At 37.8% G+C, this 27,798-nt stretch overlaps 1 protein-coding gene across 1 annotated transcript in view; it reads left to right on the top strand.

Moving 5' to 3' along the window:
• Slu7 (Pre-mRNA-splicing factor Slu7) overlaps positions 1 to 27,798 on the top strand; it is a 138,558-nt gene that overhangs the window by 58,305 nt on the left and 52,455 nt on the right. Inside the window, exons 11-12 of the mRNA XM_090385346.1 lie at positions 4,307 to 4,374; positions 26,841 to 27,037. Of these exons, the coding sequence (XP_090241472.1) occupies positions 4,307 to 4,374; positions 26,841 to 27,037 (265 nt within the window). The remainder of the gene's footprint in view (positions 1 to 4,306; positions 4,375 to 26,840; positions 27,038 to 27,798) is intronic.

Below are 27,798 nucleotides of genomic sequence, written 5' to 3' on the forward strand. Positions count from 1 at the left end.
CTGAGGTCACTTACCTGCGCCGCCAATATACAGTACTGAGAAATACTTATACCGAGAGTATAAAGAAAAGTAAAAAGTCCTCCTGGGAATGACTGGTCTCAACTAAAGGTAATGAGAATCCCTGGGGAGTGGTCTACAAGATCACAACAAATAAACTCCCCAGGGGGGAAATAACCACAGCAACTATAACGCCGCAACGCACCCTCACCACAACATGGGACGACTCGGTGGCCAACATTTTGAACACCATTATAAAAGACCCACCGAATATACTCACGGAAGACCAACAAGCTATCATACAGGCAAACGAGACCTATAACACCCAACAAATGGAGCCGCCAATTACCATGGATGAGCTGCAGGAAGCTGCAACACAAATGCGCAACAAGAAATGCCCTGGCCCTGACCTCTTGGACCCAGAACTCGTTAAGAGGGCGGTGGAGCACATACCGGAACCCCTGCTGCACCTCTTCAACTGCTGCCTCAGAGTGGGCCATTTCCCAACTAGCTGGAAAACAGCACATCTCAAGCTCATCCTGAAAAACCCAACTAAACCACCTGAACAACCAAACTCTTACCGTCCCATAGCGCTGCTATCAACACTAAGTAAACTCCTGGAGAGAATACTACATCGAAGAATACTCAGCCACTACAAAGAAGCTAACCTAGAGTCACCCAGACAATATGGGTTAAAACCCAGACTCTCCACGATTGAAGCAATTCGGAACCTCCTAGAAAGCGCAGCACAATGTAATGAAAAGTACTTCCTGGTAATTGCGGTCGACTTCGTCGGGGCGTTCGACACCCTCTGGTGGCCGAGCGTCCTGGGCAGACTCCGCAAGGCAAAAATCCCCATGAATTTATATAATTGCATTAGATCCTACCTCTCAGATAGAAAAATCAGGGTAATGGCACCATTCCGGAGCCTGACAAGATCGGTCCGCAGGGGCTGCCCGCAGGGATCTGTCCTGGGGCCGCTCCTGTGGAACATTGTTTTTGATGAATTCCTGGCACTCGACTTGGGTAATGTCAACGCACAAGCTTTCGCGGATGATCTCGTCCTAACGGTGGCAGCGAGCTCTAGATCACAGTTAGAAGCCCGTGCAAACCATGCACTGCAAGTGCTCCAGGACTGGGCAAACCTGCATACACTGGAGATTTCCCCGACCAAAACGAACTCAGTTCTACTGAGAGGAACACTCGACATCAGACGGCCGCCCCAGATAAAAGTAAGGGGAAGCACAATCAAACTGGCAAAACAGATGAAATACCTAGGCATTATCCTAGATTCCAACCTGTCCTTTAAACAACACCTCTTATATCTGAAGGAGAAGCTGAGAAAATACGCAGCACTAGTAGTCAGAGTAACACGCAGAGACTGGGGACTAAACAAAAGAACATTATCCCTCTACTATAAAGCAATTTTCGTCCCAGCAATTACTTATGGAGCCCCAATATGGTACGTCAAAGCAAGAACTGCAGTAAATAAAAGAATCCTCGATACAATACAGCGAAAAATACTCCTCACCATCACCAGGGCGTGTAACACGGTGAGTACCTGTGCGTTGCAGGTCCTGGCGGGAACTCTCCCTCTGGACCTGGAGGTGGCGAGATGTGGGTTGATGTACTACCTGGCAAAGGGAACACCGACCACGTTTGACACTTTTACACTGGACCCTACAAACAACCACCGAATGGAAAAACAGAAAATCATGGAACACCTGAAAAAAACTTGGCAGAGGAGATGGCAAGAGACGACCAAGGGTGAAGTCACACGGAAATTTATACCCTACGTAGACAAGACCTATCCAAAAGCCCGCAAATGGTTCTACCCAGGACTGAACGCCACTTTCCTCCTGACGGGCCATGGGCCCTTTAACGCAAAACTGAATTCATTCGGACTGACCGAGGACCCAACTTGCACCTGTGGCAATATGGAGACGTGGCAACATATCATGCACAAATGTGAATGCTATGAGGAACAAAGATCAGTACTCATCACCAGTATAAAATTTGTACCAAAAGACAATGAGCATCACCTCCTGGATTCGGAAGACGAGTACACCGCGTTCAGCCGCTACGCCCAGGACATCTTTAACAGAAGGAGAACAGAAATCGCTATCCACAACAATATGGAAACATCTGAATAGAAGAACTCCATTGAAACTAACCAAGGAGGAGACTACAGCATGAACATACCGCATGACTACAACCGATCAGAAGAAATTACCAACAAAGATAACTCTCCATTCATGACCTGGTGCAAATGGCCAGGACTGATGCTCTCAACGAATATGACTACCTGAATTGACATCAAAGCAGTACTACAAACTGACCAGAGTCATCACTCCTCTTCCTGATCCCATAAGATGAACACGAGACAAGTGAGACTGAACCAAGACTGTGACCTACCTGAAGCGACACTGAACTGAATATCCAAAAACCATGACTGCGACTGCAGCTACGCTGTTGCCTCGCCTTTTGGCGATCTGGGTTGGACACCTAGTCTGGCCCACTTTCTCTCCATATCCTAGCGGTGGGAGGGGCCGGGACCGTCCCCTCCCCCGTCTCCCCCGTTTACTTCTCCTGGTGCGGCATGGGCATGCCACACTGATATCTGGGGTCGTCTACCCTATTGGCCTCATACTTCTGTCTTTCCCCTCCAGTCTTCAGTCTTTCCCCCCACTCTCTCTCTCTATACATCACAGTGTACGCCCCACACGACAAAAACTTAAACTTCCAAATTATAACAGCCAAATCGTGCATCAATTCCGAAACTTAACCTCATTAGCGAACCACCCCTTAAAATCGCGTTATTATTATTATTTTTATTTATTTTATTTTATTTATTATTACTATTTTTATTTTTTATTTTTTTTTTTTTTTTAGGCCCTAGCCACTGAAATTTCAGGAAATTAGGTGGCAGGGCCTGCCAGAGTAAATAATTATGCTGGGTGTACTTGGTCTTCCTCCACGGGGCTGAGTGTGGGCAACGTTGGGCCCCAGCAGGGGTCTAGCGGCTAAATGGCCAGAGGAACAACGATACACAACACAATACTTCCAAATCCCATACACTTTTAAATCTCTGGCCTTAACAGTGATCTGTTACACCCACAAAGAAAACCACGCGGAGATGGGGGAAACCCCTGGTGCCGTTTGACACGAACACACTTTACACTTTACACTTGTCTGTATTGTAACAACTTGACGTTATGGATGGGCAGTCATGCCAAAGATAATAGGCACATACTCAACCAAACCAATCTGTGTTGATATTCCAGACTGTACAATGGTATCTGGAGACTTGGGTCCATAGTCGGTTTTGGGAGCTCCCATTCTTTGAGAGGGCTCATTAAATCTTTCTAAAAGAACTAAATCTGTCTATCTTGTGAACTCCTCTGACCGTTTGGTCGTCCCGGAGTATAAACAGAAAATTTATTTATTTTATTTAAATATAAAATATCATGAAAAATCCACCCATTGGAAATTGCATTATCACATGTGGCAAGCAGACAAAGGAATAATATGGTTAGGAAAGGATGTTACGTGGTTTCTGTCCATTTAAATTATAGTATATCTAAATTACCAATCTTACTTCACGTGGTATAAGAGTGGTAATTTAGATATATTATAATTTAAAGGGAATAATAATTTGCCAGGTTTCTATCACTCCAATTTTAATGAAATTTGGGAGGGCTAAACAAATCTTTCTGAAAGTGCCAAATATAAAATGTTAGGAAAACTTGTGTACTGGGAGTTAAGTTATTACTTGAGGATAGACAGATGGAGGGATATGATGAAGACAGTAGGCACTTTATATATATATGCTAACACATCTGAAAATGAAAGTAGTTAAGTGCACTCCCTTAAAAATATAAACCACACCATGATCATTAAATTAAGCATTTACAGTATGGCATATTAAAAGTGTGTATTTTCAATCTTGCTTTGTCATTCCCTGAATTCTTCCATTGAATTCACCAAATTATGATACCCACTGACTGACTATCTTTCACCAGATTTCTACATAGAATGAAATGTCGTGCACCAAAATTTCTTGCACACTGAACTGTCATGCACTCAAGTGTCACACACACTGTGAATTATCATGCACCAAGCTGTTGTACACTGAATTGTCTTGCACCAAATTGATGTGAATGTGGACAAAAATAAAAACAACCAAATCATTGATAATTATTTTTTTTTAACAAAAGTTTCAAGAAAATACAATCTATAATAGTTTGTCTTAAAATAACTGCATTTGCTCATAATGTCAATACATTTTTTGTTGTTGTTTAACCCTTAGTCTTCAGTATGCTGGTGATAACTTTGTCAGATACACAGGTGATACAGAAAGACATGCCCAGGCTCAATGTATGTATTGCAATACCATGTTTTATCATATCATATATTTTATTGTGCATTAATGGTCAGTTTATTACATAAAATTTTACGTAAGTTTTATATAAGATTATAAAATTTGTTGTAAAGTTTAGTAATACGTTATTTCCTCACCAGGCAAACTGGGGAGAGGATTGGCAGACAAATGGCTACTTTTCTGCCAGTCTTCTTTTATTATTGTAGATAATGTGCAGAGGTAAATTGAATAACTAGCCTTCACAGTGTGCAGTGTACTTTTCCTGCTTTAGTGATGTTTCTTCTGCATTGTAGTGGATTTTTGTAAGGTTAGTGGTTGCACAGTAGTGGACAGGGCTTGGAATGGACTGGAGTGCACCAGAACACTCATCTAGTTCATACTCATTGGCAATATCATATTAAATTGGCAAAAAATTTAGTAAGACTGTTCTGGTTCATTAATCACTATATTAATAAAATTATTGTTCCCAATTCCTGCAGAGATGGATAGAAATGAAATGTTATAGTTGGAATGGATTTTTAATATAGACTTTTCAAGAGTTTGTCACTATATGAATGCCTGTAGGTTCAGAGTGGATGCATGCTTTCTGTCAAGAGATTCATGATGTTGACTTATGTAAACATGTTCAAGAAGAGGGAGAAAATATAGAAATAAAGTTGTTTTTTAGATTCCATTGTGAAAGAAAATGGTTTATCATTTAGACAAAAGTTTATCAAATAAGTCTGTTTTTGTTATCATGCCAGGCAGTTTAAAAAAAAAAAAAATTGGTTAAATCTTACTTGACATTGGAGGAGTCCACCATAGGCTATCACAGCATGTTACTTGCAAGCAAAAAGTATTACTCTGCATTTGATGATGCTACAGCTGTTAGATGAGTGGAAGATTTTTATTGCCTGATTGGTACTGAGCTTCTGATTCATGACTCACAGATATGTGAGTGGAATATTTCTGTAAGGATGACAGTATTAATGTGTTAACATTGTTTTCTGACACAAAATGACCAACATCACAAGTGAAACAGCAACAAGTTGAAAGCAAAGTTAAATAAAATAAAAAATGAATTGAATTACTAGGTGTTTTGAAGCCATCACAACATTCTTTATTAACACCACAAAAATACGACACCACTTGAAATATATGTGTGTGGGTGTTAGGGTGTATTTTTCTATATGTATTTATATATTTTTAGATTTTGGATATACTTTTATCCATGCAGGTCTCAGAATGTTCTGCTACCCTGGTGAGCATTCCATTTTGTAAAAATTTTCCACTTTGAATATTGGATGGACTTTCCATTCTGTGAAATTTTTGATTTTGAACTCTTGGGTAGGGCTCCTTATTTTCAAATCTTCAAAGCAGGATGCAGTGCAGAACTGATGAACATGCTGAACCAAACAGAAAGTGTGGCTAATGCGATGTAACATGATGTTAGCATGATTACTAGGTTTATTAAACATTACTTGTCCTTTTAATGGTTATTCAACTTCTTTTTTGGAATTTGCTAAATTTTTTTCTAATATTCCATATATCTGATGTTAGAAAATGCTGTGTATTTGCTATTAGGACATGAGCATTTGCTGCCATTTTGTTAAATTTGAAGAACATTACATTCAAAAAGAAACACATCTTATTTTACAATATATATATATACTTGTATCATATTGCCTTTTGGGTATCTTTTACTGAAAAATCAACTTTGATGCAACTAGATTAAATTTTCTAAATCTGATATTTTGGTTGTCATAATCATAAATTATGCTCCACAGAGCTGAAAATTACTCAGAAATTAATAGGTCTGGTCTCTTCATTCTCATTTTCCAATGTTCATTCTCATTGTCATGCCCCATCAGCAAAACGAAAATTTGTTTATAAATTTTTTCTTGAAAGGAAATGTAATATATATATATTATATAATATATATATATTTAAAAAATAAGTAAGAGTTTACCTCAATACTTCTTCATAGGATGACTTCTGCACCATACTCTCCAAGTAAGACCGACTTAAAAATGTATAATGACTTCTTTAAAATAATTTAATGCGTTCATCACTCTTAGCACATGAATGATCTGACACGCTGGGATCACAGTCGAAGGCCCCATCCCGACCTCAGACCTATCAAACCCTCCACGAAACCTCAAGTGACTGAAGACAGTATGTCAAATATATCATGGTATGAATATAAAACGTGATGATGAAAAATAATTTATGACAATTTCCTCCCTTAAGTGGACCAAGCTTTTCAACTCCTATCTTGTTCACAGATTGGAAAACTAATGTGAGGTAGGTGTGTGTGTGTGTGCACTTCGATAAAAATAGGAGATAAATTCTTACTGCAATGTTTGTAAACGACCATGAATCTGAAATGAGAAATGGATGCCAGGTGTTGATCGAGTTATTGTTTAGCCTCATTTCCAAGGTTTCTGCAATCAACAGTTTTGTGTAGTTTTGTTGGATATTTAAAATCTTCGCTTCATTAAACAGGGAAGTGTGATTCTCATTTATGGCATGGAAGGACAATGCCACTTGGACTGACACAGCATGTTGTTTTATTCTCATGTTCAAAACACATCTTGTTGATCCTACATAAGAGTAATCACAATCTCCACATGAAATGCTATATACCAAGTCATGAATCTGCATATGGGAGGAGGGAAGATCAGAACAATTTTTTAATATGAAGTGCAATTTTTGTGTTGGTTTACTACTATTTTGATTTCTGTGTCTCTGAGAAGATTATTAAGTTGCTATGCCATTGTTCTATTTATGGGATAGTAATAAAATGTTTTTTTTTACTAATTTTGTTGTATGTCTGGTGTTGTCCACCCTGTCTTTAGCCTGTGTAGTCTTATTCAGTTGATAATGGCAAGAGGGTATCCTCTATTTAAAAATCTACTTGTTAGTTCCTCAATTTCTGTGTGTAATGGGGTCTGTGTTGTGGAGTTATTTTTGAGAATTAATAAACTGATTAAATATAATGGCTCTCTTATATGCAAACGGATGATAACTGTTATGGTGGAGGAACATTCCCGTATTTGTTAGTTTACGATAAATCTTAAATCGTATACTCCCCCCCCCCTTCCTGTAAGCATAAAATTTAAGAAATTAATAGGTCTGATCTCTTCATTCTCATTTTCCAGTGTTCATTCTCATTTTCATGCCCCATTAGCAAAATGAAAATTTGTTTATAAATTTTTTCTTGAAAGGAAATGTAATTTGCTGCAATTAAAAGTTTGACCAAATTAAAAATTTCTTTTTTTGGAATCTTGGTCTGATTAATACCAACAGTGTTATCATTAAAAAGGTTCCAAATTGTATCTAGTGCATATAATAACGTGACATCCAGAGAAAACAGCTTGACTCCATTCCCTATCTTACGATCTTTTTTTAGGCTAGTAAATAAGGTGTCATAGTTTTTTTTTTACTGAACTTCAGTACTTGTCTAAAATGTTTATTATGTGATATAGATGTGTAGCCAAGGGTGTGAACGCCGAGTTTTTATAGGAGACTATAGGTCGAATGGAATGATCTGTTTTGTGAACTTTTACTTGCCCAAACAGTACGATACATTATTTGTCCTAGCCTTAAGCTGTTTTAGCTGAGCCATTGAGATATCGTCACTTTTCCTGTATTCGGTCAGAGATTTATTATATTGCTTTACTAGATTATCAAATAAGGTGGCATCCACTTCTTGATATGTGGAGCTATATGATATAATCTTCTCCAGTTTACTAGTGTAGTCTCTCTTGTTCTACCGTGTCCACCTTCTGTATTACAATATCTTTGTTCTTATATAAGCTACGTTAGAACAAAGATATCACAATATCTTTGTTCTCCCATTGCTTACATAAAGCTATGCTTTCATTTTTGTTTAACCTGGGCAATCGTGAAGCCTTTGTACTGTTTACTACCCGATTGACCTGTTTAATTAGTAAGTCATTATGTGGAATCATCTATATCACATAATAAAACCTTTTTAGACAAGTACTGAAGTTCAGGCCGACCGGGCTAGCCGAGTGGGTAAAGTACCTGCCCGGCAACCCAAAGGTCGCGGGTTCGATTCCCGCCTCGGGCTTGGATCAAAGTACTGCAAAAACCTTGGGAGGTACAATATGGCCACAGAAGCCGATGCGCCAACAACTACCAAATCAAAAAAATCAACTGAAGTTCAGTATAAAAAACTACAACACCTTATTTACTAGCCTAAAAAAAGATCATACAATAGGGAATGGAATCGAGCTATTTTCTCTGGGTGTAACATAATTATATACTAACGTTAATATAGAGTATGCACTAGATACAATTTGGAACCTTTTTAATGATAACACTGTTGGTATTAACCAGACCAAGATTCCGAAAAAATAAATTTTTAACTTGGTCAAACTTTTAATCGAAACAAATTACATTTCCTTTCAAGAAAAAATTTATAGACAAATTTTTGGTTTGCCAAATGGGGCTAAGTCTCAGTGGCCTAATCGCTGAAGTTTATTTAGACAAAATTGAACTACATTTAACGCTATTTCTCCCTCGGATTACATATTATATTATGGGAGGTACCTAGATGATATTTTTATCCTTTCTGATGAAAATACTACTAATAACGTTTTACAGACTTTCAATAATATACACACAAGATTAAAATTTACATTTAAAAATGAGAATGAAGAGACCAGAGCTATTAATTTCTTAAATTTTACACTCGCAGGAGAGGGGGAAAGTATACAAATTAAGGTTTATCGAAAACCAACAAATACTGGAATGGTCCTTCACCATAACAGTTATCATCCGTTTGCATATAAGAGAGCCGTTATATTTAATCAGTTTATTAATGCTTACAAATACTCCACAACACAGACCACATTACACACAGAAATTGAGGAACTAATGACTAGATTTTTAAATAGGTTTACCCTCTTCCCATTATCAACCTAATACGCCTACAGGCTAAAGTCAGGGTGGACAACACCGGACATAACAACAGAATTAGTTAAAAACATTTTATTACTATCCTATACATAGAACAATGATACAAGAAACTTAATCTTCTCAGAGGAACAGAATTCAAAATAGTAGCAAAACCGACACAAATTGCACTCCGTATTAAAAAAAAAAAAACCTGTTCTTCCCTCTTCCCGTATGCAGATTTGTGACTTGGTATTAGCATTAGCATTAGTAGAGGCATATGATGCAAGAAAGCAAGCTTATTCAGCATCAGCCAAAAAAAAAAAAAAAAAAACACACACCACTCCCATTTCACCCCTCCGTTCGTTCGAAATACCTGTCCAGTTGAGCCTTAAATTTGTTTAGGCTATCAACTTCAACAACAAGTGATGGAAGTCGGTTCCACCAACCAACCACCCGCTGGCCAAAGGCAAATTTCCGCACATCCATCCGACATCCGTCCTTCCTCAATTTGAATTTATGCCCTCTGAGGTGATTATTCTGAGCAAGATGAAGAATCCCATTGGCATTGAGCATGCTCAAACCATTCAAAGCCTTATACACCTCTATCAGATCACCTCGCCGGTGCCTAGTCTCCAGACTCTGTAATTTGCAAAACCTAAGCCTTTCTTCGTAAGAGCAACCCTTTGTTCCATTCACTAATCTTGTTGCCCTTCTCTGTACCCGTTCCAGCAGCTCTACATCCTTCTTGAAATGAGGCCTCCAGACCTGTATACAGTACTCAAGATGTGGCCTAACCATTGCCTTATACAAGGGAATAATCACCTCCTTATCCCTGCTAGAAAAATTCCTGTATATCATTGACAAGACACCATGAGCTACTCTTGCAGCTCGTCTGCACTGCTCAGAGAACTTCATATCTGCCTGCACAATTACCCCCAGGTCCTTTTCATTCTCCACCACTGTCAGTGTAGTACCGCAGAGTTGATACGTTGCTCTGTGGTTACTGTTTCCCATATGTAGTACTTTACATTTGTTAATGTTAAACTTCATTTGCCACCTCTCAGCCCATCTGTTCAACTTTCCAGATCCTGTTACAGCAGCATAGCGTCAGTAGTGTCCTTAACAACACTGCCAACCTTTGTATCATCTGCAAACTTGGACATTAAACTTGATATCCCATCATCAATATCATTCATAAACACAGAAAACAACAACGGACCCAACACTGAACCCTGAGGAACTCCACTAATAACATTAGTCCACGTTGAGCAGTGTCCATTGATTACCACTCTCTGTCTTCTGCCACTCAACCATTTCCTTATCCATAGCAGCAATTTGCCTCCAATGCCACACTGCTCCAATTTGTGCAGCAGTCTTCCATGTGCAACAGTATCAAAAGCCTTTCTAAGATCCAAATATATAATATCAAAGTTATTCCCTGCATCCAGTTCTTTTGTGACTACATCATAGTATCCAATCAAATTGGCCAGGCAAGACCTGCCCTTAACAAAACCATGCTGCGTCTGAGCTATAACTGAATTCTTGTCTAGATGATCCTGCAGTGCTTCTTTAACCAGTGCCTCCATTAATTTACCTGGAACAGAAGTTAAACTAACAGGTCTATAATTACTTGTGTCAGCCTTTGATCCTCCTTTGTGAATTGGGGTTACATTTGCACATCTCCAGTCTATGGGTACCTCCCCTGAGTCCAAAGAAGCTCTCATAATTATGGCTAGTGGTTTGCTTACTTCCTTTGCTGCCTCCTTTAATATAACTGGATAGATCCCATCCACCCCAGGTGCCTTTTTTATGTTTATCCTCAACAATCTCTCCTCCACTTTCCTCTCAGTTATTACAAAATCATCCAGCTTACTGCCAATGTTTACTTTACCTACATCATTCTCCTTCCTGAATAACTCCTCATGCGTGAATGTAGATGCAAAATACTCGTTTAGATTGTTAGCCACCTGAGCAGGATCCTCAACTGTTGAACCATCAATATCCAGTGGACCAATCTGATTCATCCCTTTCCTTCTTGAGTTTAAATATGTAAAGAACTCTTTGCTGTTTTTCTTTACATCCTTTGCCAAGGATTTTTCGTAGTCTGCCTTTGCCTGCCTAATCTCCTTTGTGACTTGGTTACAGACCAACTTATATCTATCATAGGCTTCCATGTCACCCATTAATTTGTATGTATCCCATGCATTTTTCTTCTCTGCCACATGTCTCATTAATTCATCTGACAACCATTTAGGCCTAAACCTTGAACAATATTTCTTAGTTGGTATGTAAAGCCTGGTAGCCTCCAATATTAGTTCCTTGAATGCTTCCCATTTTGAGTTTGCTGTTGGTAACGTCATCAGTTGGTCCCACTGTATAGAATTTAAATACTGTCTCTGTCCATCATAGTCGCCTTTACGAAAACAAAAACCCTTCCCTTTACCTCTGATGGTAGTTACCTCCTTGAGTAGATCCCACTTCAACACACTGTGATCACTGCCAACTAGTGGTTCATTTATCTGCAGATTCTTAATGCATGAAGAATCACTACTGATAATCAGATCAAGAGTATTGCTCCCTCTTGTTGCCTCACGAACATGCTGATGTAGAAAACAATCATCCAATAAATCCACAAAAGCCTTGCTAGTGTGCGAGTGACCAACCCACAAATTCCAGTCAATATCTGGGAAATTAAAAAATCCCCCATTATAAGACTCTCTGATTTACTGGCCCACTCTATTTCTCTGTACAATATCTTATTATACTCATCAGAGTCATTAGGCCTATAGCACACTCCTACTCTCAATTTTGATTTCCCTATGCTTATGTCACACCAAACTGACTCGGCACTGCCCTGGCCATCGATGTCGACTGGCTTCACTTCCTTGGACTTTATGTGTTTCTTAATTAATAGCATAACCCCTCCTCCCCTCCTGTCCTGTCTATCCTTTCTATACACATTGTATTCCCCAAATTCCAGTTCCGCGTTACTTATATCTGTGTGACACAACGTCTCTGATATCCCAACAATATCTGCCTTTGATGTTTTGAGCAATACCTCAAATTCATCAAATTTATTTACCAAACTCCTAGCATTGGTGTACACGCAGGTATACATGCACCTGTTTCTATTCTTAGCTACTCTAACACAACCCATGTGTTTACTTGTACCACAATGACTCCCAGCAGTCTCTGAAATATCCTGCATCTTGTTTTTCAGGCTTCTGCTCATTTCAATAGAAGCAGTGCAAGAATCACTTCCACCTCTGCCAGTGGCTACTGTTAATCTATTAGTCCTTGTATCCCCCCAACTAGCAGTTTTCCGACCCACCTAACACTGCCTCGACAGCATCAGCAAAAATTCTTGCACCCTTTCTATTTAAGTGTATCCCATCCCTGTAGAAGCAATCTCTCCTGTTGACAAGTACAGTCCAGGCTGAAAAAAATTCTACCCCTTGAGCCTTGCACAATCCCTCCAGGGCCGAATTGATCGACAAGGCTCTCATCATATACTCCCTCCTATCGTGTCTGGGCAGAATTGCAGACACTTTCAAATTCAACCCTAATTCACGGCTTTTTTTCAACAGTGACCTGTACTTGCTAAGTAATTCCGCCGGTCTCCTACTCTTAATATCATTTGTGCCAACGTGTACAACTATATCACCTTTTGTGCCCTTAAAAGATGATATCCACTCTACAACGTCATCAACCTTTGCTGCTGGCAGACATACCCTGGTCCTGTTCCACCTATCCTTTTTACAAAGCATGTTCCCCGTTTCCCTGACAATAGAGTCACCAACAACTACTGGTATATAGCATTTCATGCGGAGATTGTGACTCCTCTTATGTAGGATCGACAAAATGTGTTTTGAGAATGAGAATAAACATGAGAATAAAACAACATGGGGGCTGGTCACTCACACACTAGCAAGGCTTTTGTGGATTTATTGGATGATTGTTTTCTACATCAGCATGTTCAGGAGGCAACTAGAGGGAAGAATACTCTTGATTTGATTATCAGCAGTGATTCTTCATGCATTAAGAATCTCCAGATAAATGAACCACTAGGTGGCAGTGATCACAGTGTGCTGAAGTGGGATTTACTCAAAGAGGTAACTACCATTAGGGGTAAAGGGAAGGGTTATTGCTTTCGTAAAGGCGACTATGATGGACTGAGGCAGTATTTAAATTCTATACAGTGGGACCAACTGATGATGTTACCAATAGCAAATCAAAATGGGAAGCATTCAAAGAACTTATCTTGGAAGCTACTAGGCTATACATACCAACTAAGAAATATTGTTCAAGGTTTAGGCCTAAATGGATGTCAGATGAACTGATGAGGCATTTGGCAGAGAAGAAACATGCATGGGATACATACAAATTAACACATGACACAGAAGCCTATGATAGATACAAGTTGATCTGTAACCAAGTTACAAAGGAGGTTAGGCAGGCGAAGGCAGATTACAAGAAATCTTTGGCAAGGGATGCAAAGAAAAACAGCAAAGAGTTCTTTACTTATGTAAACTCTAGAAGGAAGGGGATGAACCAGATTGGTCCACTTGATATCGATGGGTCAACTGTTGATGATCCTGCTCAGGTAGCTAACAAACTAAATGAATATTTTGCATCGACATTCACACATGAGGAGTTATTTAGCGAGGGGAAAGCCAGAGGTGTATTCAACTCTAGCAGTAAGCTAGAGAATCTTGTAATAACTGAGAGTAAAGTGGAGGAGAAATTGTTGAAGATAAACACAAGAAAGGCACCCGGGGTGGATGGGATCTATCCAGTTATATTAAAGGAGGCAGCAAAGGAAGTAAGCAAACCCTTAGCCATAATTATGAGAGCTTCCTTGGACTCAGGGGAGGTACCCAAAGACTGGAGATGTACAAAAGTGACCCCAATTCACAAAGGAGGATCAAAGGGCGACACAAGTAATTATAGCCCTGTGAGTTTAACTTCTGTTCCAGGAAAATTAATGGAGGCACTAGTTAAAGAAACACTGCAGGAGCATTTAGACAAGACTTCAGCTATAGCTCGGACACAGAATGGTTTTGTTAAGGGAAAGTCTTGCCTGACCAATTTGATTGGATACTATGATGCAGTCACAAAGGAACTGGATGCAGGGAATAACTTTGATATTATATACTTGGATCTTAGAAAGGCTTTTGATACTGTTGCACATGGAAGGCTGCTGCACAAATTGGAGCAGTGTGGCATTGGAGGCAAATTGCTGCTGTGGATAAAGGGGTGGCTGAGGGGGAGAAGACAGGAGTGGTAATCAATGGACACTGCTCAACGTGGACTAATGTTATTAGTGGAGTCCCTCAGGGCTCAGTGTTGGGTCCATTATTGTTTTTTATATTCATAAATGATATTGATGAGGGTATATCAAGCTTAATGTCAAAGTTTGCAGACGATACAAAGGTAGGCAGGGTTGTCAAGGACACTACTGACACTATGCTGCTGCAACAGGATCTGGAAAGGTTGAGCAGATGGGCTGAGAGGTGGCAAATGAAGTTTAACATTGACAAATGTAAAGTACTACACATGGGAAACTGCAACCCCAGTGCAACGTATCAACTCTGTGGTACTACACTGACAGTGGTAGAGAATGAAAGGGACCTGGGGGTGGTTGTGCAGGCAGATATGAAGTTCTCTGAGCAGTGCAGACGGGATGCAAGAGTAGCTCATGGTGTATTGTCAATGCATTCCATTGTTTCATTCACTAATCTTGTTGCCCTTCTCTGTACTCGTTCCAGCAGCTCTACATCCTTCTTGAAATGAGGCCTCCAGACCTGTATACAGTACTCTAGGTGTGGCCTGACCATTGCCTTATACAAGGGAATAATCACCTCCTTATCCCTGCTAGAAAAATTCCTATTGTCAATAGAATTTTTCTATTGACAATAGGAATTTTTCTATTGACAATAAGAAAAAATTCCTATTGTCAATAGGATTTTTTCTAGCAGGGATAAGGAGGTGATTATTCCCTTGTATAAAGCAATGGTCAGGCCACACCTAGATTACTGTATACAGGTCTGGAGGCCTCATTTCAAGAAGGATGTAGAGCTGCTGGAACGAATACAGAGAAGGGCAACAAGATTAGTGAATGGAACAAAGGGGTGCTCTTATGAAGAAAGGCTTATTAAGTTTTGCAAATTACAGTGTCTGGAGACTAGGCACCAGCGAGGTGATCTGATAGAGGTGTATAAAGCTTTGAATGGTTTGAGCATGCTCAGTACTGATGGGATTCTTTCTCTCGCTCAGAATAATCACCTGAGAGGGCATAAATTCAAATTGAGGAAAGACAGATATAGGATAGACGTGCGGAAATTTGCCTTTAGCCAGCGGGTGGTTGGTTGGTGGAACAGACTTCCATCCCTTGTCGTGGAAGTTGATAGCCTAAATAAGTTTAAGGCTCAGCTGGACAGATATTTTGAATGAACAGAGGGGTGAAGTGGAAGTGGTTTTTTTTTTTTGGCTGATGCTGCATAAGCTTGCTTTCTTGCATCAAATGCCTCTACTAATGCTAATGCTAACATGCTGCATCGGTCCAAGTGGCATGGACCATGGCGTTAGAATTGTCCTTCCATGCCATAAATGAGAATCACACTTTGATGTGTAATGAAGCCTAGGTTTTAAATATCCAACACAAATACACAAAATTGTTGATTGCCGAAATCGTTGAAATGAGGCTATATAGTAACTTGATCAACACTTGACATCCATTTCTCATTTCAGATTCGTGGTCATTTACATGCATCGCAGTAACAATTAATCTCCTATTTATATGTACAAGTTAGTGCAATTGCATCATTTCTGTACATAGCCAACTACTTAAGTAGTTATAAATTGACATCACTAAGTATATCTCATATTGTGAATACCTTCACAGCTAGTTGCCATGATATTGCACTACTTCAAATAAGTAACGCTTCACCATAAAAGAAGCGTTACTTATTATGTACTTATAATACAGAAATGATGCAATTGCACTAATTTGTACATTAGTTAAACTCTTAACATAACCTGAGGTTTTAGCCCTAAACTATATCGCTCCTATTTATATCGAAGTGCACATACACACCTCGCATTAGCTTTCCGACCTGTGAACAAGACAGGAGTCGGAAAGCTTGGTCCACTGAAGGGAGAAAATTGTCGTAAATTATTTTACATCGTCAGATTTTATATTTGACATAATGTCTTCAGTCACTCAATGTTTCGTGGAGGGTTTGATGGGTCCGGGGTCAGGTGGGAGCCTTCGACTGTGATCCCAGTGTGTTAGCATTAGTAGAGGCACACGATGCAAGAAAGCAAGCTTATGCAGCATCAGCCAAAAAAAAAAAAAAAAAAAGCTCCGATTTCACCCATCCATTTGTTCCAAATACCTGTCCAGCTCAGCCTTAAATTTATTTAGGCTATCAACTTCCACGACAAAAGATGGAAGTCTGTTCCACCAGTCATTTGTGTTGGATCATTCATGTGCTAAGAGTGATGAACACATTAAATTATTTTAAAGAAGTTATCATGCATTTTTAATTTGGTCTTACTTGGAGAGTATGGTGCAGAAATCATCCTATGAAGAAGTATTACGTGTTTTTAAGTATTGACAAAACATAGGATATATTGAGCTGTAATAGCTCTTAGTTTCATAATAATATATATGTATGTATAGATTTATTTGTTCTCTGCATATGTATACCTTACTACATTTTAGGGAAGTAGATGTGACACAGATCTGTTATATTACCTCCAAGTATAATAATGTTGCATGTGCTCATACTAATATTGGGGATGGGTTAACATGCTCAACCTGGTCTGCCTCCCTCCCTCTTTCAGTAATGGAAAGACAATGGTGTGAATATGTGTACAGTTTATATGCATATCTATTGCATGTTGTTTGTTTCTTCTGTTTTGCTTAGTATTATGTTATTAAAATATTTAAGCAGAAGCAAAGGAAATCTGAATTATCCCGACAGTTTCTGCTATATGTGTGGAAAGTTTACAGCAAAAGCTCAGGGGAAGAAAATATAGAGTATTACTAAATGTATGTATTCTTTGTACTTTAGCTGCAATTTGGTAATCAGGACAAAACTTGGGCTCTACACGTATACCAAATTCCTTGCACCACAAATCTGAGGGCATGGCTAACTGGGAAAATTAAAAGTATGCCTTTTACTATTCTTATGGTGTGGTGAGAGCTGCATATTTACATTAATGATTGATATTTCTGCATGAAAAAAAATATCAGGGATATGCAGCAAATACCCTAACATAACATCTGTAATAAAGCTTATTCCACATAGTGAAGACCTGCTAATACCAGATCCTCTCCCCTCCTCAAATTATGAGATAAAGGAAACGTTGATGAATATAATAAAGATTCTTATATTGTAGACTTTGCTATATTGACCACTGCAACACATTTGGACTACAAACCAGAAATGATAATATGATGCATATAATTAAGTAAGATTAGTTGATTAGTATTTAATTAATCTTACAAATCTTACTTTAATTAAGTAAGATTACTAAGATGATTATATTTAAAGAGTAAACAGAGCTCTTTGATTCTAGGTTTAAAACAGTGAAAGTTACTTGAAACTGGAACTAAACAGTACCAAAGATGTCACAAAGTATTTTCAAAATATTTGTTATGGAAGGTGTATGTGTTTCTGTAAAGATATTTTTTTTAGCATTAGTAGAGGCATTTGATGCAAGAAAGCAAGCTTATGCAGCATCAGCCAAAAAAAAAAAAAAAAAAAACAAATAAATAAATAAATAAATAAAAAATAACCACTTCCACTTCACCCCTCTGTTCGTTCGAAATACCTGTCCAGCTGAGCCTTAAACTTATTTAGGCTATCAACTTCCACGACAAGGGATGGAAGTCTATTCCAGCAACCAACCTCACTTCTATCCTACATCTGTCTTTCCTCAATTTGAATTTATGCCCTCTCAGGTGATTATTCTGAGCAAGAGGAAGAATCCCATCAGCATTGAGCATGCTCAAACCATTCAAGGCTTTATACACCTCTATCAGATCACCTCGCCGGTGTCTAGTCTCCAGACACTGTAATTTGCAAAACGTAAGCCTTTCTTCGTAAGAGCACCCCTTTGTTCCATTCACTAATCTTGTTGCCCTTCTCTGTACTCGTTCCAGCATCTCTACATCCTTCTTGAAATGAGGCCTCCAGACCTGTATACAGTACTCTAGGTGCGGTCTGACCATTGCCTTATACAAGGGAATAATCACCTCCTTATCCCTGCTAGAAAAATTCCTATATATCATCGACAATACACCATGAGCTACTCTTGCAGCCCATCTGCACTGCTCAGAAAACTTCATATCTGCCTGCACAATTACCCCCAGGTCCCTTTCATTCTCTACCACTGTCAGTGTAGTACCACAGAGTTGATACGTTGCTCTAGGGTTGCTGTTTCCCATATGTAGTACTTTACATTTGTCAATGTTAAACTTCATTTGCCACCTCTCAGCCCATCTGCTCAACCTTTCCAGATCATGTAGCATTAGCATAGTGTCAGTAGTGTCCTTGACAACCCTGCCAACCTTCGTATCGTCTGCAAACTTGGACATTCAGCTTGATATACCATCATCAATATCATTTATAAATACAGAAAACAATAATGGACCCAATACTGAACTCTGATTGACTCCACTAATAACATTAGTCCACAATGAGCAGTGTCCATTGATTACCACTCTGTCTTCTCCTCCTCAACCACCCCTTTATCCATAGCAGCAATTTGCCTCCAATGCCACACTGCTCTAATTTGTGCTGCAGTCTTCCATGTGCAACAGTATCAAAAGCCTTTCTAAGATCCAAGTATATAATATCAAAGTTATTCCCTGCATCCAGTTCTTTTGTGACTGCATCATAGTATCCAATCAAATTGGTCAGGTAAGACTTCCCCTTAACAAAACCATGCTGTGTCCGAGCTATAACCGAAGTCTTGTCTAGATGATCCTGCAGTGCTTCTTTAGCCAGTGCCTCCATTAATTTTCCAGGAACAGAAGTTAAACTAACAGTCTATAATTACTTGTGTCGCCCTTTGATCCTCCTTTGTGAATTGGGGTCAAATTTGCACATCTCCAGTCCATGGATACTTCCCCTGAGTCCAAGGAAGCTCTCATAACTATGGCTAAGGGTTTGCTTACTTCCTTTGCTGCTTCCTTTAATATAACTGGATAGATCCCACTCACCCCAGGTGCCTTTCTTGTATTTATCTTCAACAATTTCTCCTCCACTTTACTCTCAGTTATTACAAGATTCTCTAGCTTACTGCCAGAGTTGAATACACCTCTGGCTTTCCCCTCGCTAAATAACTCCTCATGTGTGAATGTCGATGCAAAATATTCATTTAGTTTGTTAGCAGGATCATCTATTACCTGAGCAGGATCATCAACAGTTGACCCATCGATATCAAGTGAACCAATCTGATTCATCCCCTTCCTTCTAGAGTTTACATAAATAAAGAACTCTTTGCTGTTTTTCTTTGCATCCCTTGCCAAAGATTTCTCGTAATCTGCCTTCGCCTGCCTAACCTCCTTTGTAACTTGGTTACAGATCAACTTGTATCTATCATAGGCTTCTGTGTCATGTGTTAATTTGTATGTATCCCATGCATTTTTCTTCTCTGCCATATGTCTCATTAGTTCATCTGACATCCACTTAGGCCTAAACCTTGAACAATATTTCTTAGTTGGTATGTAAAGCTTAGTAGCTTCCAAGATAAGTTCTTTGAATGCTTCCCATTTTGAATTTGCTGTTGGTAACATCATCAGTTGGTTCCACTGTATAGAATTTAAATACTGTCTCAGTCCATCGTAGTCGCCTTTACGAAAGCAATAACCCTTCCCTTTACCCCTAATGGTAGCTACCTCTTTGAGTAAATCCCACTTCAGCACACTGTGATCACTGCCACCTAGTGGTTCATTTACCTGCAGATTCTTAATGCATGAAGAATCACTACTGATAATCAAATCAAGAGTATTATTCCCTCTAGTTGCCTCCTGAACATGCTGATGTAGAAAACAATCATCGAATAAATCCACAAAAGCCTTTGCTAGTGTGTGAGTGACCAGCCCCCAAATTCCAGTCAATATCTGGGAAATTAAAATCCCCCATTATAAGACTCTCTGATTTACTGGCCCACTCTATTTCCCCGTACCGTTTCTTATTATACTCATCAGAGTCATTAGGCCTATAGCACACTCCTACTCTCAATTTTGATCTCCCAATGCTTATGTCACACCAAACTGACTCGACACTGCACTGTCCAGCAATGTCGACTGGCTTCACTTCCTTGGATTTTATGTATTAACTAATAGCATAACCCCTCCTCCCTTCCTATCCTGTCTATCCTTTCTGTAGACATTGTACTCCCCAAATTCCAGTTCTACATTCCTTATATCTGTGTGACACCACGTCTCTGAAATCCTCACAATATCTGCCTATGATGTTTTGAGCAATACCTCAAATTCATCAAATTTGTTTACTAAACTCCTCGCATTAGTGTACACGCAAGTATACATGCACCTGTTCTTTTTCTTAGCTACCCTAACACAACCTCTGTGTTTATTTGTACCCCAATGATTCCCAGCAGTCTCTGAAATATCCTGCATCTTATTTTCCAGGCTGCAGCTCATTCCAATAAAAGCAGTGCAAGAATCACTTTCACCTCTGCCAGTGGCTACTGTTAATCTATTAGTCCTTGTATCCCCCCCCCAAACTAGCAGTTTTCCGACCCACCTAACACTGCCTCGATAGCATCAGCAAACATTCTTGCACCCTTTCTATTTAAGTGTATCCCATCCCTGTAGAAGCAGTCTCTCCTGTTAACAAGTACAGACCAGGCTGAAAAAAATTCTAATATTAGTAGTCTTCTGAATGAACTGGACATTTAACACAATCCCAATGAATGGTGTATTGATGCCTCAAAATTAAATTTAAAAGCAGTTTTGCTGCACAATGGAAATACATGCCCATCAGTTCTTCTACATTATGCTGTTGACTTGAAAGAAACGTATAAAAGTACAGTCGGTCCTCGTATAACACGTGTTTACATTACACGAATTCGATCATACACGATTTATAAATAGGGGAACGTTATCTTATATAACACGAACCGAATTCGCTTATGCACGATTCGCCTTTGTGTTTACAAGAAATGGCAGTCGAATGCGGAATCACCCCAACTGAACGCAACACGATAGGAACGAAGAAGATTCTGAAAATGTATTTATGTGTTTTATATCAGTGAAGGGGAAACACATTTCACCATAATAACGTAAAAACCAACACAATTCCAGCTATCGGTATAATCGCAAATGCAATTAGATGGAGTTTACTACCAGTTTATAACAGATTCCACTAGCAGAAACGAAACTGGAAATTGTTTTTATTGTTTTATGGTAGTAACCCCCAGAAATGTGCTTTAGTAAAATGTGGGGTGTTAATAGTGTATCTCGGCCTTTACGGTGTTGTTTATTCAGTTGCTACCCGCGCGCAGCTTTGTTTATGTGTATCAAGCGTGCCTCCTCATTTTGTAATTGTGCTTTATTCCCTAAAAATTAGTAAAATACTTAAAAGGTGTGAAAAGGAAGCGTCCTGGTGAAGACACTGCAGATTCAGAGAAAAAAAAAAAAAGCAATATCGATAAACAAAGGCGGACTGGATCAAAAATTCTTACCCGGGAAAATTTATAGTGGCCTCATACTACGGTTTATGGCCAAAATCACACCGGGATTTCCCGTGTAAGGCTTATGGCCAGTCCGCCTCTGTCGATAGAGAAAAAAATATGAAATTATGAAACGCTTTGAGCGAAATGAAAGACCATGTGATATTGCACGTGCTACAGACCTAAATGAGGCAACGCCGAGAATTACAAAGAATGCGGAGAAAATAAAAACAACTTTCATAGCGGGAACAACTCAAAGTGTAATTAAAATCCATTAGATTAAGACACAAAGAATTGGAAGAGATGGAATGGCTGTCATCTGTTTGGATAGAAAATCAAACAAAAAACAAGTTTGCTTACGATAGAAGCAATATTTTATTACGTAATAGTCGTAATAAAATACGTAAGCATTTTATTACGACTTACGTATTATAATTTATACTTACGTATTATAAAATACGTAAGTATTTTATTACAACTATTTTATTTAAAATAATAATTTTTTTACGAATAAAATACGTATTTTATTCGTAAAAAATACCTTTTTAGTATTAAAAAATACTAAAAATACTTTGTTATAATATAATAAAAATATTTATTTTTTATTATTTATTATATTATAATAAAAATATATTGTATTTTTTATTACGTATTTTAATCGTTATAAAATACGTAAGTATTTTATAACGATTAAAATTACCCGATTATTTATTGTGTTTGGTAATGTTTTGGTTCCAAATGTGTGTTCAATCTTGGGTGGTCGGCACCTAACCCCACTTTTCCCATAGGGCCTGTTGTTTATATTGCACGATTTTGCATTGCACGAGAGTTTCTAGGAACACAACTATCGTGCTATACGAGGACAGACTGTATGTCCAAAATCCTGAGCATAATAATGTACCATGATTTTGCTTGGAATGTCTGTGATGATTTTAAGGTAATTGAATTACTCACTGGTCTACAGGAAGGTTCAGAAATGCTGTTGTTTTCTATGTTTGGGGATAGTTGTGCAACAGAAAAATGTTATACGAATATTGCACAGCAGTGGGAAAAGAGGGAGGAATGTTTCCCAGGAAGAAGTAATATAAAATATGCTCCACTGGTAGAACAAATAAAAGGTTGTTCTTCCACCTTTGCATATAAAGCTTGGATTGATTAATTTTTTGTTGATTAGAATTTGGTTAAGGCTCTGTATAAAGAAGGAAGTGAATTGTGCTAAGGGAAGTGCTTCCCAATTTAAAAGATGCAAAACAGCAAGAAGATATTTTTATTGGGCTTCAAATAAAGGAACTCCTCAAATATGATTATTTGAAACAATGCTATAGGATACCAAACCAGCAGAATGGTGATCATTTAAAGTAGTTGTGCATGTATTTCTTGGAAGGAGGACAGAAAAAAATTATGCATCTCTGATGTCAACTTTACTAAAATGTTATATGTGGGCTGTCTTTGAACAATTTATTGTCTTTGAAAATTCAATTTTCTTCATTCCCATCTCAGTTTTTACTTCAAAATTTGAGAGATGTAAGTGATGAGCAGGAGGAATGCTTTCATTAGAACATATTTGCAATGGAAAAGCAGTACCAAGGGTGCTGGGATACTGCCATGATGGGTGATTACTGCTGATTTCTTAAGTGAGAAAGCAAAATAGACAGTAAGAAATACTCTGTGAGTGACAAACATTTCTAGTGGAAATAGAATGTATGTAATATATGTGTTTGTTTAAAGTATTTTAAAATGAATGAGTCATTTTTAAGATAACATGTGATATATCAAATTGGTCATTCATTAAGTATGTTCATTAAAATAATTTCGTTAAGTAAAAATTTTAGTATATACCATTGCACTTATAAACTGTACAAATTGGAGCAGTGTGACATTAAGTAAAAGTTACTGTGTTGGATAAAGGAATCCTTCAGTGGGAAAAGACAGAGTGTTATTAAGAGACACTGCTCTTTGTGGACTAATGTTATTAGTGGAATCCCAAGATTCAGTGCTGGACCATTGTTTTCTATATGTATTAATGGTATTGATGAAGGTGTATCAGGCTTAATGTCTAAAGTTGCAGATGATACAAAGGTTGGTAGATAAGCTATTGCAACAAGGTCTAGAAAATTTAGGCAGGTGGGCTGAGAAATGGCAGTTGAAGTTTAATATGGGAGCAATTGTGCAGTCAGATATGAAGTTCTCTGAGCAGTGCAGACAGGCTTCCAGGCACAGCTCATGGTGTTTTGTCAATGATATACAAGAACTTTGCTAACAAAGATAAGGGAATTATTATCTGATTATTTCATTGTACAAGGCAATGATTAGGCTGCATGTTGAGTACTGCATACAGATATGGAGGCCTTATTGGATGTAGATCTGCTGGAATGGGTGCAGAGAAAGGGAACAAAAGGTGTTCTTACCAAGAAAGACTTCAGTTTTACAAATTGCACCATCTGGAGACTAGGCACCTATGTGATCTGATTGAGGTGTTAGCTTTGAATAGATTGAGAAAGCTCAATACTGATGGAATACTTCCTCTCGCTCAGACTATACATGAATCCAAATTGAGGAAGGATGGTTGCAGGCTGGATATATAGAAATTTGCCTTTGGCCAGCAGATAGTTGATTGTTAGAATAAACTTCCATCTGTTGTAAATGTTAATAGTTTTAATAAATTCAATTCAGTTTTACAAATTGCACCATCTGGAGACTAGGCACCTATGTGATCTGATTGAGGTGTTGGCTTTGAATAGATTGAGAAAGCTCAATACTGATGGAATACTTCCTCTCGCTCAGACTATACATGAATCCAAATTGAGGAAGGACGGTTGCAGGCTGGATATATAGAAATTTGCATTTGGCCAGCAGATAGTTGATTGTTAGAATAAACTTCCATCTGTTGTAAATGTCAGTAGTTTTAATAAATTCAAGAGCTCACTAGATAAACTGTTCGAAGTAAAGTGGAAGCGTTTTTTTTTTTTTTTCTTTTGACTGATTCTGTATAAGTTTGCTTTCTTGCATCATTTACCACTACTAATACTAATGGTAATGTGACGGGACATAATTTTGGTATTTTTGGAATAACTGGATCAGTTTATTTCAGAATCTGCAACTTTTGCTCTGGGGTAAGAAATTTTTTTTGTTGCCAGTGGTGTTATTATTATTATTATTATTAGCCACATGGTGCAAGGAAACTTGAGGCTTATTCTGCACCAGCCAAAAAAAATTCCCGAGTTACCCTGAGAGAGAGAGAGAGAGAGAGAGAGAGAGAGAGAGAAAGGAAGGAAGGAATCGCCAAGAAAGAGAAGAATGGTGATATCCAGCTCAGGTCCCTGGGTGTGCCAAGCCCATACTCACCAGATGTGAGTCCCTGGGGTAAAATCTTTACTATATGCTGATATAATTTTTTTTTTGTTCTCTTTTGTGTTGTTTTTGTAACTTTAAACCTCCTTATCTGAATATTATAATTCTTTGTTTTTGGAACATGAAAATGTGCAATATTAATTTTAATCATCTATACACGTCGGAATTGCTAATTTTCAGTTTTATATTGCCATAAATAACCAATCATGCTGTACTGACTTTTTTTATTTGAGAAATTATGTAGTAGGTGGCCACTCTGAAAATAGCTGAGAATGCTGGTCTACCTTGACATTTACGTTAAAATGATAGTCTAGAGCAGCCTTTTTCAAACTATGCTCCACGGAGCCCTTGGACTCCGCCATAGTTATCTGGGGCTCTGCGAAGAAATTTTAGAATGTTAATATTTTTTTTTTTTTTCTTAAAATTATAAAATTGAATCAGAGTATACTGTGCATAAAAGTAAAAAGTAAATTTGACATTTTCTGAGGCTTCAGAAGGTTTTTTCTTTCTGATGTGAGGCTCTGCATGTCTAAAAAGTTTGGGAAGCCCTAATCTAGTGAGCTAGTTCATATTTATCAGGCTGAAGAAAGTCTCAATTTGTCATCCAGTGGTTAATTACTGTTTTTTTTTTTTTTTTTAATATTAAAAAAAAATATAATACAGACTTCTGCTATATAACATTATATGTATAGTTGTTTGTTATTTGGTTTTTAGGAGCATTAGCAACTAAAGCCATATTGCTCCGGGATATGCGGTGGTCATTCCCTGACCTTTCCGCATCCTCCGTATTTGGTGGTGACAGGCTCGAACCCCGGTCTAATCAAGAAGCGTGTGCTACGCACTGCTGCTCCTTCCCACCTGGCTACGGAGGCGCCGTCATATATATGTATAGTAAAACAAAATATCTAACTATAAAGAAAAACAAAAATTTTTAACAAAATGTTTGGAATAAAAAAAATTCATGAAAAAATGACACCTTATAAACTCACTAGTCTAGTGAAGAGTAAACATTAGTCATGTTTGAAAGGAATTTTATTCAGTACTAATTGATCTAGGACCATCTCTGTCGGAAGGCTTAAAATTATTTTAATACTCTTTTGAACTGGTTTTGGAAACCTGTTATTATAGCCTGGTTAACTGGCAAACAATTGCAAAAATGGAACCAAAACAATTTATTTTGTTGAAAATAAATACCCTACTTTATTAAAAGAAAAAAACCAAATGTTATTTAAACTATTTTGGGTCCTTAGTATTACAAATGTCTTCTGGTTAACCAACAAACCCAGCTTATAATGCATTTAAGTGGTTTCATGTATTAAGAAAAGACAATGTATATAATATATGCTTTATTATTTTAATTTCTTTGAAATTGTTTAAATATACAAATTATATTCTTTTTTTTTTTTTTTATATTATATTTATAGCTTAAGGTAAAAATTGTTCCTGAAAAAAGAAATGAATAGTAAGTAGTTCATTAATTAAATTTCTTTTTCAGTATTTGCTTGGCAAGCATATGACAAAGGGGTAGATGTACATCTTCAAGCAGAACCTACAAAAGCTCAATTATTACACCAAGAATTCCAAGTTAAAAAAGAAGAATTCAAATATTCTATGAAAGACAGTATTCTTGATGAGTATGGAGGGAAAGAACATCTGCAGGCACCACCAAAAGAGCTAATATTTGCACAAACTGTAAGTTTCAATGCAGGAACATTTATCAGTCAGTCTGTTGTTAATATTACTATTACAGCCATGCCACCATTTGTAATGTTGTTGTTATGGGAGTTTAAAGGCGCATAAGCTACTATGGCTATAATGCGATTACATTTGTAATGTAGTTGGTTAGTATTTTCTACTGTCTAAAATTGTATTTTCTCCCCCCCCCCTTTTTTTTTCCTTTTTTTTTTTTTGTAGCCCGAGTTACAGTTTTGCAATATGAGTAAGAAATTCACTGAATTATTTCTGAAAAATTTATTTGTTTTTGGTTGTGTAACATTTCACATGGTTGTATGTTTCCTTTCAGCAGGAAAGTATTTGACTGATTCTTTTTAGTTAGGCAAAAAGTAATAAGAATACAAAGTTAACATTGAGGTGTTTCTTTCAGTGAAATAGGACATTTAAACAAGAATTTGAATTATTATTATAAATTATTTTATTAACTATCGGCAGGTGATGGATGCCTCTTGCTGCACCTCGTATGGAGAGGGGGAGACTCTTTGCTGCTCATCAAACAGATTATCACCTAAACTGTAATTCACAATACCATCCAAGAAAAATATTTTATTTCTTTATTACAAATTCCACAATTATCCAATAGTGAATGCAAAAACAACTGAAATGTAGAGTCAAAGTGTGAATGCCACTAATCATTAAAAATGTTATTGTTTATACTCCAGCATGACACCAGGTCAGTAGAGTTTACAGTAAATCATCAATACAAACATTAATCGTAT

This window comes from Mastigoproctus giganteus, chromosome 11 (genome assembly GCF_048544385.1).
Source record: "Mastigoproctus giganteus isolate SK-2022 chromosome 11, ASM4854438v1, whole genome shotgun sequence".
Taxonomy (NCBI): domain Eukaryota; kingdom Metazoa; phylum Arthropoda; class Arachnida; order Uropygi; family Thelyphonidae; genus Mastigoproctus; species Mastigoproctus giganteus.